This window comes from Triplophysa dalaica, chromosome 4 (assembly GCF_015846415.1).
Source record: "Triplophysa dalaica isolate WHDGS20190420 chromosome 4, ASM1584641v1, whole genome shotgun sequence".
Lineage (NCBI taxonomy): Eukaryota > Metazoa > Chordata > Actinopteri > Cypriniformes > Nemacheilidae > Triplophysa > Triplophysa dalaica.
The window spans coordinates 10,370,173-10,383,293 of NC_079545.1; the positions used below are offsets into that span (position 1 = coordinate 10,370,173).

The following is a 13,121-nucleotide window of genomic DNA, read 5'->3' on the forward strand; positions in this document are numbered from 1 at the left end:
TATTATTGTTTTATTGTTTGATAAAGATTTGCTGTATTGGACAAGTGTTTTTGGTTCCTTGACACATTGTGATTAAATAAAAGCTACATGACTCTCCACACAACACCTAATAGCTGATTTAAAGTCCTCTGAACTATGCTGAGCAGTGAGCACTGCAGGACCTTTAGAAACTCAACACAAGCAGCAGGCAGCAATGGAATGTTTGTGCAGGTGGCTATTAAAGAAATCCTGGGTAATTTAGACCTTATGTATTTTTTCCATCAGCTTTAAATCATGTTTTTCCAAATATCAATTTTTGCCATTTAAAGAAGAATGAAGTTCCTAAAAGTTGCAAACCGCACGAGCGGAGCGGCCTAAACACGCTTGCTTATGGTTTTTAAATGCCCACTTATCTCGGCTTGTAAGAGTGCATGTCACCCGTTCAGATGTTGTATCGAGATTTAAAGGTTAAAGAAAAGCAGATTTACCAATTTTGTAGAGTGGTTTGAATATCAAGCCAACAGCCCCGGGAAAGGCCTCAGGTTAAAGGGTTGATTCTGGCCAGTTTTGAAAACACGCGGGATGGCATTGCCGCTGTATTGGGAACGTGTCATTGTCACGGTGATGTCTATACTTGCTGACATGTTGCTCTCTCTCAAATGAACTTTCTCAATTAAATCTGGATCGATAGAGTAACATTAATGCACAGAGGAGAATCATCCCCATCAGCATATCATTCTGGACAATCGCCGAATCAGCTGCCATGCACTAAATGTACAGTATATTATACTTTTATAGGAAATATATAATTTTAATATATCTTTTTATATGTAATTTTTTAGAACAATATTTATTGTCTTTTTGTTTTTAACGCTTTCATTTGTGTTGTTCAAAAACTTAACTTATGCATCTTTCTTGCAAATAAATACAATGCAAATATTGGTATATACAGCCGTAGAAAACTTTATTTGAGGAGAAAACACATGAGATAACAGGTTTTAAACCAGATTTCTGCTGTCTCAAAATAAATATTCTAGCGCAATACTTTCAACATGTCTGAAAATGTGCGTGTTGATTTTTTAATCAAACACATGAATAACTGCTAAATGTGGCATTTCTGCAAAAAAACTAAAGAACAGTGTTAAAATTAAACTGATTTATATAATTTTATTAAAACATATATTTATTTTTGATTATAGAACCTTTAATCAACGTATTTCAAACCTCAGGAGTGACATTAAAAGCAATGTGAAAGACTGACAGTAGACACATGACAACTTGAGGTTATCACATAAAACATTTATTTTAGACGTCCCTAAACACATGTACAAATATTATGTATTTCTTTAAAGTGAATGTGAACTTGTTTTCTTTGCCCTTTTGAGGTCTGAAAAATGCAGGGCATCTTTTATGTCATATTGACCTGTTTCTGCAGTTATAATTTTTTTGTGAAAAAAATACATCATATTTTTAAATAAAGTTATATAAATCAGTTTCATTTTAACACTGTATTATATTTATTTTGTAGAAATGCCACATTTCATAGTTTTTCGTGTGTTTGCTAAAAAAAGAAAAAATAATCAGATGTGTTGAAAGTAATATTTTAGTAATACAAAAATCTGATTGAAAAAACTGTAATCTCCTGTGTGTTCTCACCTGCTCTTTTCTTTGTCTCCTCGTCTGTGTTTCTTCTCCCTTCGTTTTGCTCTTTCTCTTTGTTTTGCCGAATGTTAATTGATATTTATTTATTCTACAGTAAATAAAGATAGGATTAGTTCTGCATGTCTAAGTGTGAAATTGACTTTCTCCTTTTTTTAATGGCTGAGATACACTGTAATTTTTCTCTGAGTCTCAAGCCTCATTTTACCATTGCATGCTCATTTAAACGCTCCTTTTAAGGCTTTGTTCTGCATCCCTGTAATATCTGCGCAGATTCCTCATCGCCTCTTGTGCTTAACTGAAAGTACTTCGTCTGCTCTGACTTTTTCTTTACATGCATCCACTTATTTTGCTCATAAAGATGCATTAGTTGGGGAGTGTGTGATTTAAATATGATTTTATTAATAAATGTACGTTTCATATACATATATACTGAAGCGTTAACTAAAGAGATTAACTCATTTTAACTCATTAAAGCATTCTGTAGGTAATAAAGTGATTTTTTGGTTTATTAATAGAAAAAATCTACTGTACTCAACAATACGAGTCAATGGGAAGTCTCCACCATAATGGAAAAACAAACTTGTGTGGTTTGTGCACGTACAAGTTTAGTTTTCCCTGTTGTCTTCAATCCATATCGATGCCATCATGTTTTTCGCCTTATCAGCATATGAAGATGTAAATGTGTTTAGACTGATCTACCTTTCAATGATTTTAGGGCTTTTTATTGATTGACTCTTTGTGTCTTTAGAAGACTTATGCACACATTTGCCCAGTTATTTTCCGTCACCCTGTAAATCCAGACTCGCTGATGTGGCAAAGAGATCAATTATCGTGGAGAATACATGTGTATCTTGGGAATTTGAAGGTCTTGCTTGTGTCGCCTTTGGGCTTTTAACCTAAAAGCTGTAACCGGTCTCCCCTTGGCTATCCGTCTTATCTGTCTGTCTTGTTTATGACATGGCCACAGGGCCGTGTGTCCGCATGTGTGTGTGTCATGTGTATTTAAAGGTCATAAAAACCAAACTTTGATATTTCAAGTAACCAAGCGCTTTGAGCTTTAGCATTTGATCATTTAGCAGATGCTTTTATTCGAATGAATGAATATATTTGAGCAGCTGTGTGGTAATGTTGAACAATAGCCAAATAGCTAATTACACATTTGTTTAAGTCCCGTTATTGGTAATGAATAAGTCTTGGCGATGGTTAACACAATAATTATTGGAAATAAAATAACAAAGGTTTCAGCGATAACAACAAATGACAATATGTCATTTAGAAAATAAAGAAATGCCATTATGAAACGTTAGAGGGAAAGTCCACCCAAAAATGGAAATCCTGTCATTATTTACTCGCCCTATTATCATTTTAAACGTTTCTTTCTTCTGAAGAATACCGAACAACTGCGGTACCCATTGACATTGGATTAGTGTCCATACAATAGAAGCGAACGGGTACCGCTGTTGTTCAGTTACCAACCAACATTCTTAAAAATATCTTCTTTTGTGTTCCGCAGAACAAAGAAAGTCGTAGAGGTTTGAATTTCAAGAGGATGATTTTGGGGTGAACTATCCCTTTAAACCTCCTTAAAATAGTTAATGTGACTTCCACAAGTGAAAACTTGCACTCAGGTCTGGATCCATTTGAAAATGAAATCCCCATATTTCAAGTTCCAATCAATTTCTTGTTGACGTTTTTTGTTAAATATCCCGTTTCACCAAAACTGTTCATCCAGGTTGCAACTGACTTGAGTGTATGTGCGAGTAAATTGTTTTTAAGTAGGCACCTTTTAATTACTCAAGAATGGACTCCTCGGTGTAATTAATATCATAATTAATCTAAGGGATGTTATCTATTAATACTGGCTCATTAATCTCTGGTGTTAAATATCTGTAATTAAACACACGTGAGAGCAAATGACTCCAATTAGGAACCGAAGCAAATAAGAGTGATCACACAGTCAGATTACACCTCTGTATTTTTCTCACACCTTCTCTCTCTCTCTCTCTTTCTCTCTCTCTTTCTCTCTCTCACCTGTCTGTGTTTGAATAAATTTGATAAACAAGTTGACAAAAATGAATGTCGCTTTCTGTTTACAGGCACTTCCTGTTCAAACACGGCTCGGGCTCATCGGCCATTTTCAACGCAGCCAGTCAAAACTACCCTTTGACATCCAGCACGGTGTATTCCCCGCCTCCACGGCCTCTACCCAGAACCACCCTCTCCAGACCCCTCTTCTCCTTCAGCAAACCGTACCGATGCTGTAACTGGAAATGTACGGCTCTGAGCGCCAGCGCAATTACGCTGACTCTCGCCCTGCTGCTTACCTACATCATCGGTGAGTGTCTTATCTCCATGTGTCTCTCTCTCTCTCCGTCCGTGTGCGCTGTCATGCTGGTTGGGGTCATATGGAATTAGCAGAACTCACACTGTGAAAAACTCTATTAGAGGGATGAATATTTATGAACGAGGGATGAGGGGGAACGAGAGATGAAAGAGTAAATATCCCACAAGGCCGTTCAGAGGTTAATGGTGTTAAAGTTTTGTTTAGCCAAGTCGCCGTGTGTGTGTGTGTGTGTGAGAAAGAGGTGCTTATGCCACTCGGCGTACCGACTTAATTTTCGAAGGCTTTCTCCATCTTACGGGCAAATCCCGCTAAAAAATGATGTGTTTTACAGAAAAACATTAGGGTAAAAGGTTTCATCCATTAACGCTTGAAAGGCTGCAGTTAATAAAGTTTCTGGTCAGAAGTTCACGCGGCAGGCTCTTAAACACTAATCATGTGTCTGCGAGTGTTTTTTCTCATTAATGAAACGAGGACCTGCTCAATTCCCATACTCTTTCTAATGATTTTTCATAGTCTGACGTCCACGGTGTTCATTTCTGTTTTACAATGCGTATATCTGTTCTGAACACGTTCAAATTGGAATTACGACTTTTCGCAGAACAACTTGTTAGTTTGTGTTACAATAGACATTATCATTTCCGTGCCAATTCGAGAACCGAAGAGAAATAAAAAAGGTTTCTAGAACAATATCAGTTTTTCATTGGTTATTTTATCAAGACCAGTGTTAACACATTTTGGGGTATCAGCTTACACTTAAAGGTCCAACGTGTGTATTTTGGAGGATGTATTGACAGAACTGCAATATAATATGCATAACTGTGTCTTCAGAGGTGTATAAAGAAAAACCTTATTACCTTAAAGAATTAGCTATTTCTGTCAGCCTTTAACGGACAAACGTACAAATATGTTATCTCCTTCAGGAATGAAGCAAAAACGCGTCAACATCTTTGACCTGTATCAGCCGCCGTAGTGCTTCAAAAGGGTGGGGTGGAATGAGCCGTTGGTTGCAATTCGCAACCTCACCACTAGATGCTGCTATATTGCTGCTATATTCTATTTTAAGTAGAATCTGTTAGCCCGTCCTATAATTTTAATAATATCGGAAAAATTGTTTACTGTTTGTTTGTGTGTGTGTCTTAGAGATGTGCAGTTAATGATCTGAGGGCCCTATTTCCACCTATTATTAGTGGCACCCTGTCCAAACAGATCCAATACGTCGCATTGTCTCTCGGCTTTCATTCTTATCTAACAATCTAAATGTGTTCTCGCTTAATTTTCTGGGCAAATGAAGGGAAGCAGATAAACGAATAAAGATAAAGAAGATTGTAAAGAAGTAATGAAGGAATGAATCTACATTATCTGTACTTGCCGAACAAAAACTTGAGTCGTGTCGAGTAAAGGTGTCACAGATGAGAAGAAAGGGGCCCATAAAACACGTTAACTACAAAAGGTAACTGTATGTGTGGCTGCCCTGAGGTCTGCTTTCATTGGTCCTTGGGTATTATCGTCAATATCCCGTTCCATTGTTGTTTGAGATTTATTGTTAGGATATTGTAAAGGTTAGGACCAGCTACAGAACAACTTGAGGATTTGCCCAAAGATAATCTGCTGACTTTTTCATATTTTTTGCTATGAATGTCTGAGTAAAGAATTTAAGACTTTTGACCTTTTTGCCTAAAAAGTAAGGATGTGTGAGACTTATCGACTAGTCGTTTAAACTGTACAGCTCTTATAGTCGACATTGAAAACATCAGTCAAACACACAAAATGTTATAATATGACTTTGATTTTAATGTTTTGTTTAAAAATATTTTAATAACATTCTTAAAAAATATGTTTGAAAAAAAGAATTATTAATAGTCTTTCAAGTGTATCAGGATCAGGAACAACATGTTTTAATTTTAGGTCAGATCTAGCATGCGTTTTCTTTGTGCCGATTGCAGTGGTGGCCAGATTCCTAAAATGGAGTTATTGTTCACAAACATTGAGCCGACTTTCATCTGAGCATATTGCTCACACATTGCACACATTGCTTTGCTTTATAAGTAATTGTAACATATCTCCATAAAATGGAAGGAAGGAGGCGGGAACCGGCAAACATTTAAACATTTAATAAAGTAATATAACAGCCGGCGGCCCCTCACGGACGACCGCCGGCGAACAAAACATAATACAAATACAAACATAACATAAATTCGGGCCCGGTCCTCTCTCTTCAACGGTCCGGTCGCTCGTTCCTTTTATATGCTCCCATCTCCTACGTGATTCAAGGCCGGTGTGCGCACAGCTGGCGCTAATTCACAATTACTCACCGGACTCGAACCACGGTCTCGCCCCGCCTACTCTACTACAGTAATAAAAACATGATATAATGTAAGCTATCTTGTTCGTTGATAGGCATTTGGCCTACCCTTATTATAACTTGTAGGCTACTTAAATTGCGACATAATTAAAAAAACAAATAATGAAAAATTAGTTTTTAAGCTTTTAATTAATTGTTGTGAAATATAAAAAAAATCATGATTACATTGTTATAGATATACTTTTACCTAAGTTTAATTTAATTTGATTACTAAAATGTAATTGAACTTTTAGAGTCCGAAAAAACAGACTTAAAGGAGAAAATAAAATGGATTTTATAAGGTTGTATAGGCGACATATTTTAAGCCCAGGCACAGACCAGCCAAAGCAAACATTTGCTGATCGCGTCGCTTCTTGCAGGCGCTAAAACGATCCAGTCAGGGTTGGCGCATCAGCAAATGCAGAAATATGAACGATCATAACGTAAGAAAAGTGGAACACATATAGCTGTTGAATATTGAAATGAACAGTTTGATTAATAACCTACAATCTTTAGTCTTTAAAATGTGTTACATAGGCCCTATACACAAAGTTTTTGGATCGCCTTCTAGGCAACTCTCAGTTTTAGACTTAAGTTTAGTTTAAACGACTATCAAATTAGTCGTAGCGCACATCCCTACTAAGACCAAACAAAGAGTAACTGGGCTAGTACATAAAGATCAGTGATCAAAACTGCAGAGTCAGTTCTTGGTTATCGTCATCACCTATGACAAAAAGCTTGAGTTGTATTTTCTATATTAATAATGGTACAGCTTGTTAAATGTCACTGAATTGACTTTACTGTGGTGACAGCTGAAAGATTTATCAAATTAGTAATAATATCAAACACGTAAAGGGTGGAGATGTATTTCGTTGGGTCAAGTGTAATTAGATCAAATTGGAATCCTCCCGAAACATGGACGGATTTTATAATGGGGATCAAGTTCACGGTTTGGATTAAGGTCAGAGGTTTTACTAGACTTTGGGTCTCCAAAAGAAGCATTTAATTGGTCTGTGTGTATAATTAATTTAATGAACCAAATGAGCCAGTATCGTCTGGCCACTACAATTTTTACTTTAACAAGCACACATTAGCTTTCAGACTTCCACACGCTATGAAGACATTAAGTGGGGTGTGAATGTGTGTGTGTGTTTTTGTTGTGTCCTAATTGATTCAAGGACTCGGCAGGGACAGAAAGAGAGCGGCAATCAATAATTGTTGATGAAAATGTATCAAAGGCTCTGAGTGAGTGAGTGTGTGTTTGTTTTAAAGAGAGAGCTTCTAGATATTATGGTCTTATATTTCTAAACATTGTTATATGATGACCGATAATAACAGTTTTTGGGGTGTGTGAATGGATCTTAAAGTTGTTGTCTGTGTGTGTGTATTGTTGTAGAGAATAAATGGAATTGGGGGGTATGGTTGTGTATGTGTGCTATGACCCAGATAGCTGACAGAATCCAGGGAAGGAAGATGGTTTCCGAGAGATGAACTTTTATCCAGCGTAGCCAAAAATGTCAGGACTAAATATCCAGGGACAACAGACAAGTTTTAATTATACTGAAAATGGAGATAAATAATATGAGAATGGTGAGGAAAACTAAAGGCAAAATATATATATGGCACTCCCCCTTACCCCTCTTTTAAGGAGTACACATGGGATTGTTGCTAAATCGTGTCAATTCAGACGGAATATATATATTATATTGGAGTTCTTTCAATAGATCCCCCCAAAAAATCCCACACTGGACGTATAAGTAATTTAAGCTGCTGGTTTTTAACATCCTGCAGAAGGATATGCCAGATTGGATTAAATATTTCCTAATTTTACTCTTTAGTGTGTGTAATAGATGGGCTTTTGGGGTTGGAGAGATGAACCGTAAAACCTTATTTATTGGAAACGTCTTTTTTTACGTGTCCGGCATGCAATAAAAACGCATGGAAACAGAAAACACTAGACATATGGTTGAGAACACGGGTGTGATTTTCTCTGGTGAATCTGGCATGCCATACTGTATTATTCATTTCAATTTTATGCACACATGCTGATCCTCATGTTTTGTTTAACTGACACATACATCCACGGACGTGAAACGTATGCGCACACGTGCACATTTTTACACGTATACACTCGGATAGGATTTCTGAGGTTGGGAAGAAGAGTTTGCTTCATACGAAGGTGAAAATGAATGCGTATTTATGGATCATAATGTGTCTTTTCATGATCAAAACCAGATAAATGCAAAAACTTCACAAAGCCCGCAAGCCTTGACTCAACAAAGCCGCTTCAAGCCATGTGTCTTGAAAGGAAAGAAATCAAAGTGCGTGTCTGTGTGCGTTACCGCGTTTATTTCCAAAAGATGAAAACACACCCTACGGCTATGCATTAGGCTGTTTTCGGCTGATGGATAGAGAGACGTGTCCTGAAAACACACGCCTTTGTATTTGTATACAGTTTTCTCTTTGGCAACACTGAGAAATGACAGCGATGTATGCAGATCCAGTAAATGTTTCTGAGGTCTGCAATAAAGGCAATTAACCAGGCCTGAGGGGGAAAGCTGTCTTAAGGTCTTTGGTTACAGCTCATTCAGGACAAATTTATTAACATGCTAGTTTGTCCCGCGAGAGGGCTTTCATACACAAAGCAGAGGTTTATCTATGCTTTAAAGCATCACGTCCGATGTTTTTTTCTGCTTTGGGATGTTTTCGGATCTCAACAGTCAGATTTATTGCAGATTTTTTTATACCTTACGCCTTTTATGCATTTCATCTAACAAGCAGATGTTCACACAAAACAAGACGCATTTCCCTCTGAATTTTGAAAGATTTCTGAAGATTTTTTTATTGCTCGCAGGATGCTCTTTCATTGCTCGGGAGATCTGATGAGGATTTCAGTTGTTTATAAAAAAAATCTTTGCTTGTCTCTCTAAAATACAATTTAGATATACTGTATCTCGCATGATTTGTGAAAAATCTTTTCGCAGACTCTAAGGCAAATCCGAGCACAGGGTGAGACATTGGTGAGATCCAGATGACAATTTAGAGAAGACACGTATGTTTAACACTTGGCAGGGGGATCCATTTGATCCATTATTGAATTGAGATGTGACGTTTTTTATCAACTAATTTAGCAGACACTTTTATCCGAAGCAAATGCAAATGAGGAATACAACAAAAGCTATTCATTCAAGGGAGACAGGTGCACGACTTGTGTCACCATGCAGAATTCGGGAATTGCTTTTAAAAGTGCACAATACACATGAGTACAGCGGTGTGGGTGAATAGTAATAAAAGAAAGTGACTTTACAGTTGTGAGAGTTTTGGGGAAGGTAGAGAGGGATTCATTTGTTTTATGGATTTGGAATGATCTTTCCATCATGGAGGTTCGATGTCTTTCAACCCACAGTTTTATAAAGTAAATATATATTAAATAGGTTAATTGTATAGCTGTTTTGCTTTGTACTGTCTACAAAGGCAGCAGCACTCTGGCATAATAACCTTCACAGAATCTCAAAAGTGAGCGATTTCAGGAGCTGTCTTCATAGACAGTAATCTTGTCATAGATATAGTGCTCATCACGTGAAGTGGACATAAGACTTGACTCATAGTTGATTTGAATGCGCGTTTGGAGTTATCATATTGCTCATCTAAAACAGATATTCTAATAAACATAAAAAGCACAATTCACAAAATGGATGTAATATTGTATTTTGAATTAGATTAAGACTATTAATAAAAGCATTTCTCTTGACTGTGCTTTTTCAGTGCGCTCATCAAAATGCATTCTGGGATTCCGCCTCCATGATAAATGCACATGATGATCGAGGGATTTTAGATGGTATAATAAGCTGCCTATTTTCTTAAAACAGCTTCTGCTTTGGGAGCATTTTAATTCCCTAAAATTCTTAATAGGTGGTCAGGCTAGTAACCGAGCTAATAACTAAAGAGAATTTGGGGGAAAATGTAGAAGTGAATGGAGGTTGATGGATGCAGGTGGACTGTTTTTTACTCAAGCTTCAGTCCTTGTGACTTGATGTGGGCCGCAACTGGTATCCAGAGGAGACAATGTAGAGTAAAGCCCGCTCTCCTGGGTTCATTGAAGGCCAGACGTGCCTTAGAGGTTTGGTTGCTAATGGAGATACATTGGCAAAGAGAACGTTGCAGCGGTTTAATTTAGAAATGACAAGTTGTTCAACTTGAGTTTTCTTATAAGGAAAATTTATTTAAAGGTGCATTGTGTAATTTCTTCTTGACTACATTTACATTTAGTCATTTAGCAGACGCTTTTATACAAAACTACTTACAAATAGGGTTAACAATGGAAGCAATTTGCACAACATAAGGACAATGAAAAAAGCATAAGTGTAATAAAGCTGGTCTCACAAAGCCTACCACAGTATACAGAGCTACGTATTTTCTTTTTGAATAGCATCGAAAAAACTGAACACACCACTTGTCCCCACTCAAGTGCTTTACTTATGGTTGCTTTTAGCGTTCATGTAGCACATTTTGATACTGTTTAAAAAACAACCTAAACGGCTTTTTTTTGCTGTCCCTGCATATTTAGCGGTATTTTAACATACTGTTAAAAAATTCTTCACTTCACTTTTAATGAATTGTTTCGTTTTTCTCTGCTTTTTTCTGCATGTTGCGTGTGGAAATAGATGAATGTATGCGCTGGAAGATTAATTTCAGTTCATTTGCACTTGCCAATTCACACTCGACTTTTATCGGCAACAGTCATTTGTTATGTAGCAGGCGTCTCTGAGCCAAAGAGATGCTCTGCGTGCACAAACAGTCCTGCTGGAGAAACCCAGAGTTCAGGATCACCTCAGTGCTTTAGTTTGTCCTCACCTCGGGTTTCAACCTTTAGGTTTCTGTCTCGGATCATTAAACACAAAGCTTTCACCAGTCCTGGTAAAACCATCACTTTTTGTTAGCAGAAGAGTCTGTTGCCACTTGTACTGTGGTGTACAAAATCCATTCTATTACTGCAATCGCATTATTCTCATTGTTTGGCAGCTGTTGCTCAGTCTGGAGTCATGAGTGTTGTGCTTAAAATCAGTAATCACACAAACACACTGGATGACAAATCCAAAAAAGTGCTCTCAAATCTGGAAACAAGGCTGAAGAGGTTTAAAATACGATAAGCACTCAGGTACCGCCACAGTCTGTCTGAATAGGAATGTCAGACATTTTCATAAGTGTTAGTTAGATAACATTTTTATATATTATTTAAATCGCCAATATTATCTGACAGCAGTGCTATTTATATTTTGTTTTTCAAACATACGATTTTGTATTTTTCTTTTATATTTTCTTTTCTTTTATATTTTATTATTTAGTTTTATTCAGTTTCATCATTTATTTATTGCTGTCTGTATATTCAATCACACACACACACACACACACTAACACAAACACACAATTTTCCATTTCAGATGATATTTAGGGATGTCAAACGATTAATCGCATCCAGAATAAAAGTTTGTGTTTACATAACATATGTCTGTGTACTGTGTGTTTTAATTTTGCATTTATAAACACAAAAATATACTCACTGTGTCAACAGCCATCATAGTCTGTCCATTCCTTGCAGGTTTTTCTTTATTCTGTCATCCCAATATATTACGTTTTCTATAAATATCAAGAAAATGACAGTTTTATGCTGGCAATCATATACCTCCTTAAAGTGATTCCCTGGAAAGAGGAGGTGCTTATCTTCTCCCCTCCCTAAAAGGGAGGGTTTATCGTCTCTTCCCTCGAAGAGAAAGGCTTATCTTCTCCCTAAAAGAGAAAACATTCGTCTTCCGTCTTCATTAAAGTCAAGCAGTTATCTCAGTCGGGAAAGTGGCGAGGTCAGGCAACGATGCCGTCCTCTGGAAATACGACCTCGCCGAACGTTCGTGAGAAGCATTTTTACATAATTTCAACCAACGGCAGTCAATTCATCGGGCCTCTCCTCTCCTGTCTTTCCTTCTAAGCCCTTCCCACTTCCTGTCAACCTCATAACTGCTCTATTAATTTAACCCAAACCGCTAGACTGCAGCATCTCTCATCTAAACAACGTTCTCATCATTTCAGAATAGCAGCTGGATTTGAAAAACGTCAGCCTGTTACGGTACCTCCTTTAATTTAGTTTTTTCAGGCCTGTATCCGTTGCTCAAGCCTCTTGACTCTACGCCACAACGGCCAGGCCAGAAAAGATCATTGTTCTCATTGACCGATACCCAGGACACACAATAATCGAATCCATTTCTTTTAGCTTGGCTTCCGAAGCGGGGATATTAACAAACCGTGGCGTGACAGTAAACTCAGAGAGCTTAACCATTTCTCAGTCTCCGAGCAGTCCGCTATTCAGCCACAAGGTTAAAGCCAGCTTTGATGTATGTGGGACTTTTGTCTATATCGTACAGCTTTCAGTCCTTCCCGGTGAAATGCTTTTCCTTTAGTGACCCTCTACCCTTTGTCCGCCTCTCTCTCGTGCGCACACGCGTGCACAACAAATCCTGTAGCCAATGTTATATGTTTCCGGCTATCCTGGACTCCACAAATCATGTTTAAATCTGTTGATTTAACAAAAGCCTTGATGAATGGCGTCCTGCCCGCTTTCTATTCTCGCTCCCTTTCAAGAGAGCTGAATCCTTCCCAGCGGTCCATCTTGTCGAAAGAGAGAGAGAGAGGAAACGAGGAGGCAAAGGGTCAGCGAGACAAATGGGGGAGAGAGAGAAGGGGAGAGAGAGAGATGTTTCTCTTCATTAGCGGTTGTAAAGAGAGAACTAGCGGAGAGGTTAG

The 13,121-nt window shown here is 37.6% G+C and overlaps 1 protein-coding gene across 2 annotated transcripts in view; it reads left to right on the plus strand.

Moving 5' to 3' along the window:
* Window positions 1–13,121, plus strand: part of tenm1 (teneurin transmembrane protein 1) — a 130,359-nt gene that overhangs the window by 59,218 nt on the left and 58,020 nt on the right. For both annotated transcript variants that reach the window (XM_056745641.1, XM_056745642.1), the window contains one exon: window positions 3,738–3,976. In XM_056745641.1, coding sequence (XP_056601619.1) covers window positions 3,738–3,976 — 239 coding nt within the window. The remainder of the gene's footprint in view (window positions 1–3,737; window positions 3,977–13,121) is intronic.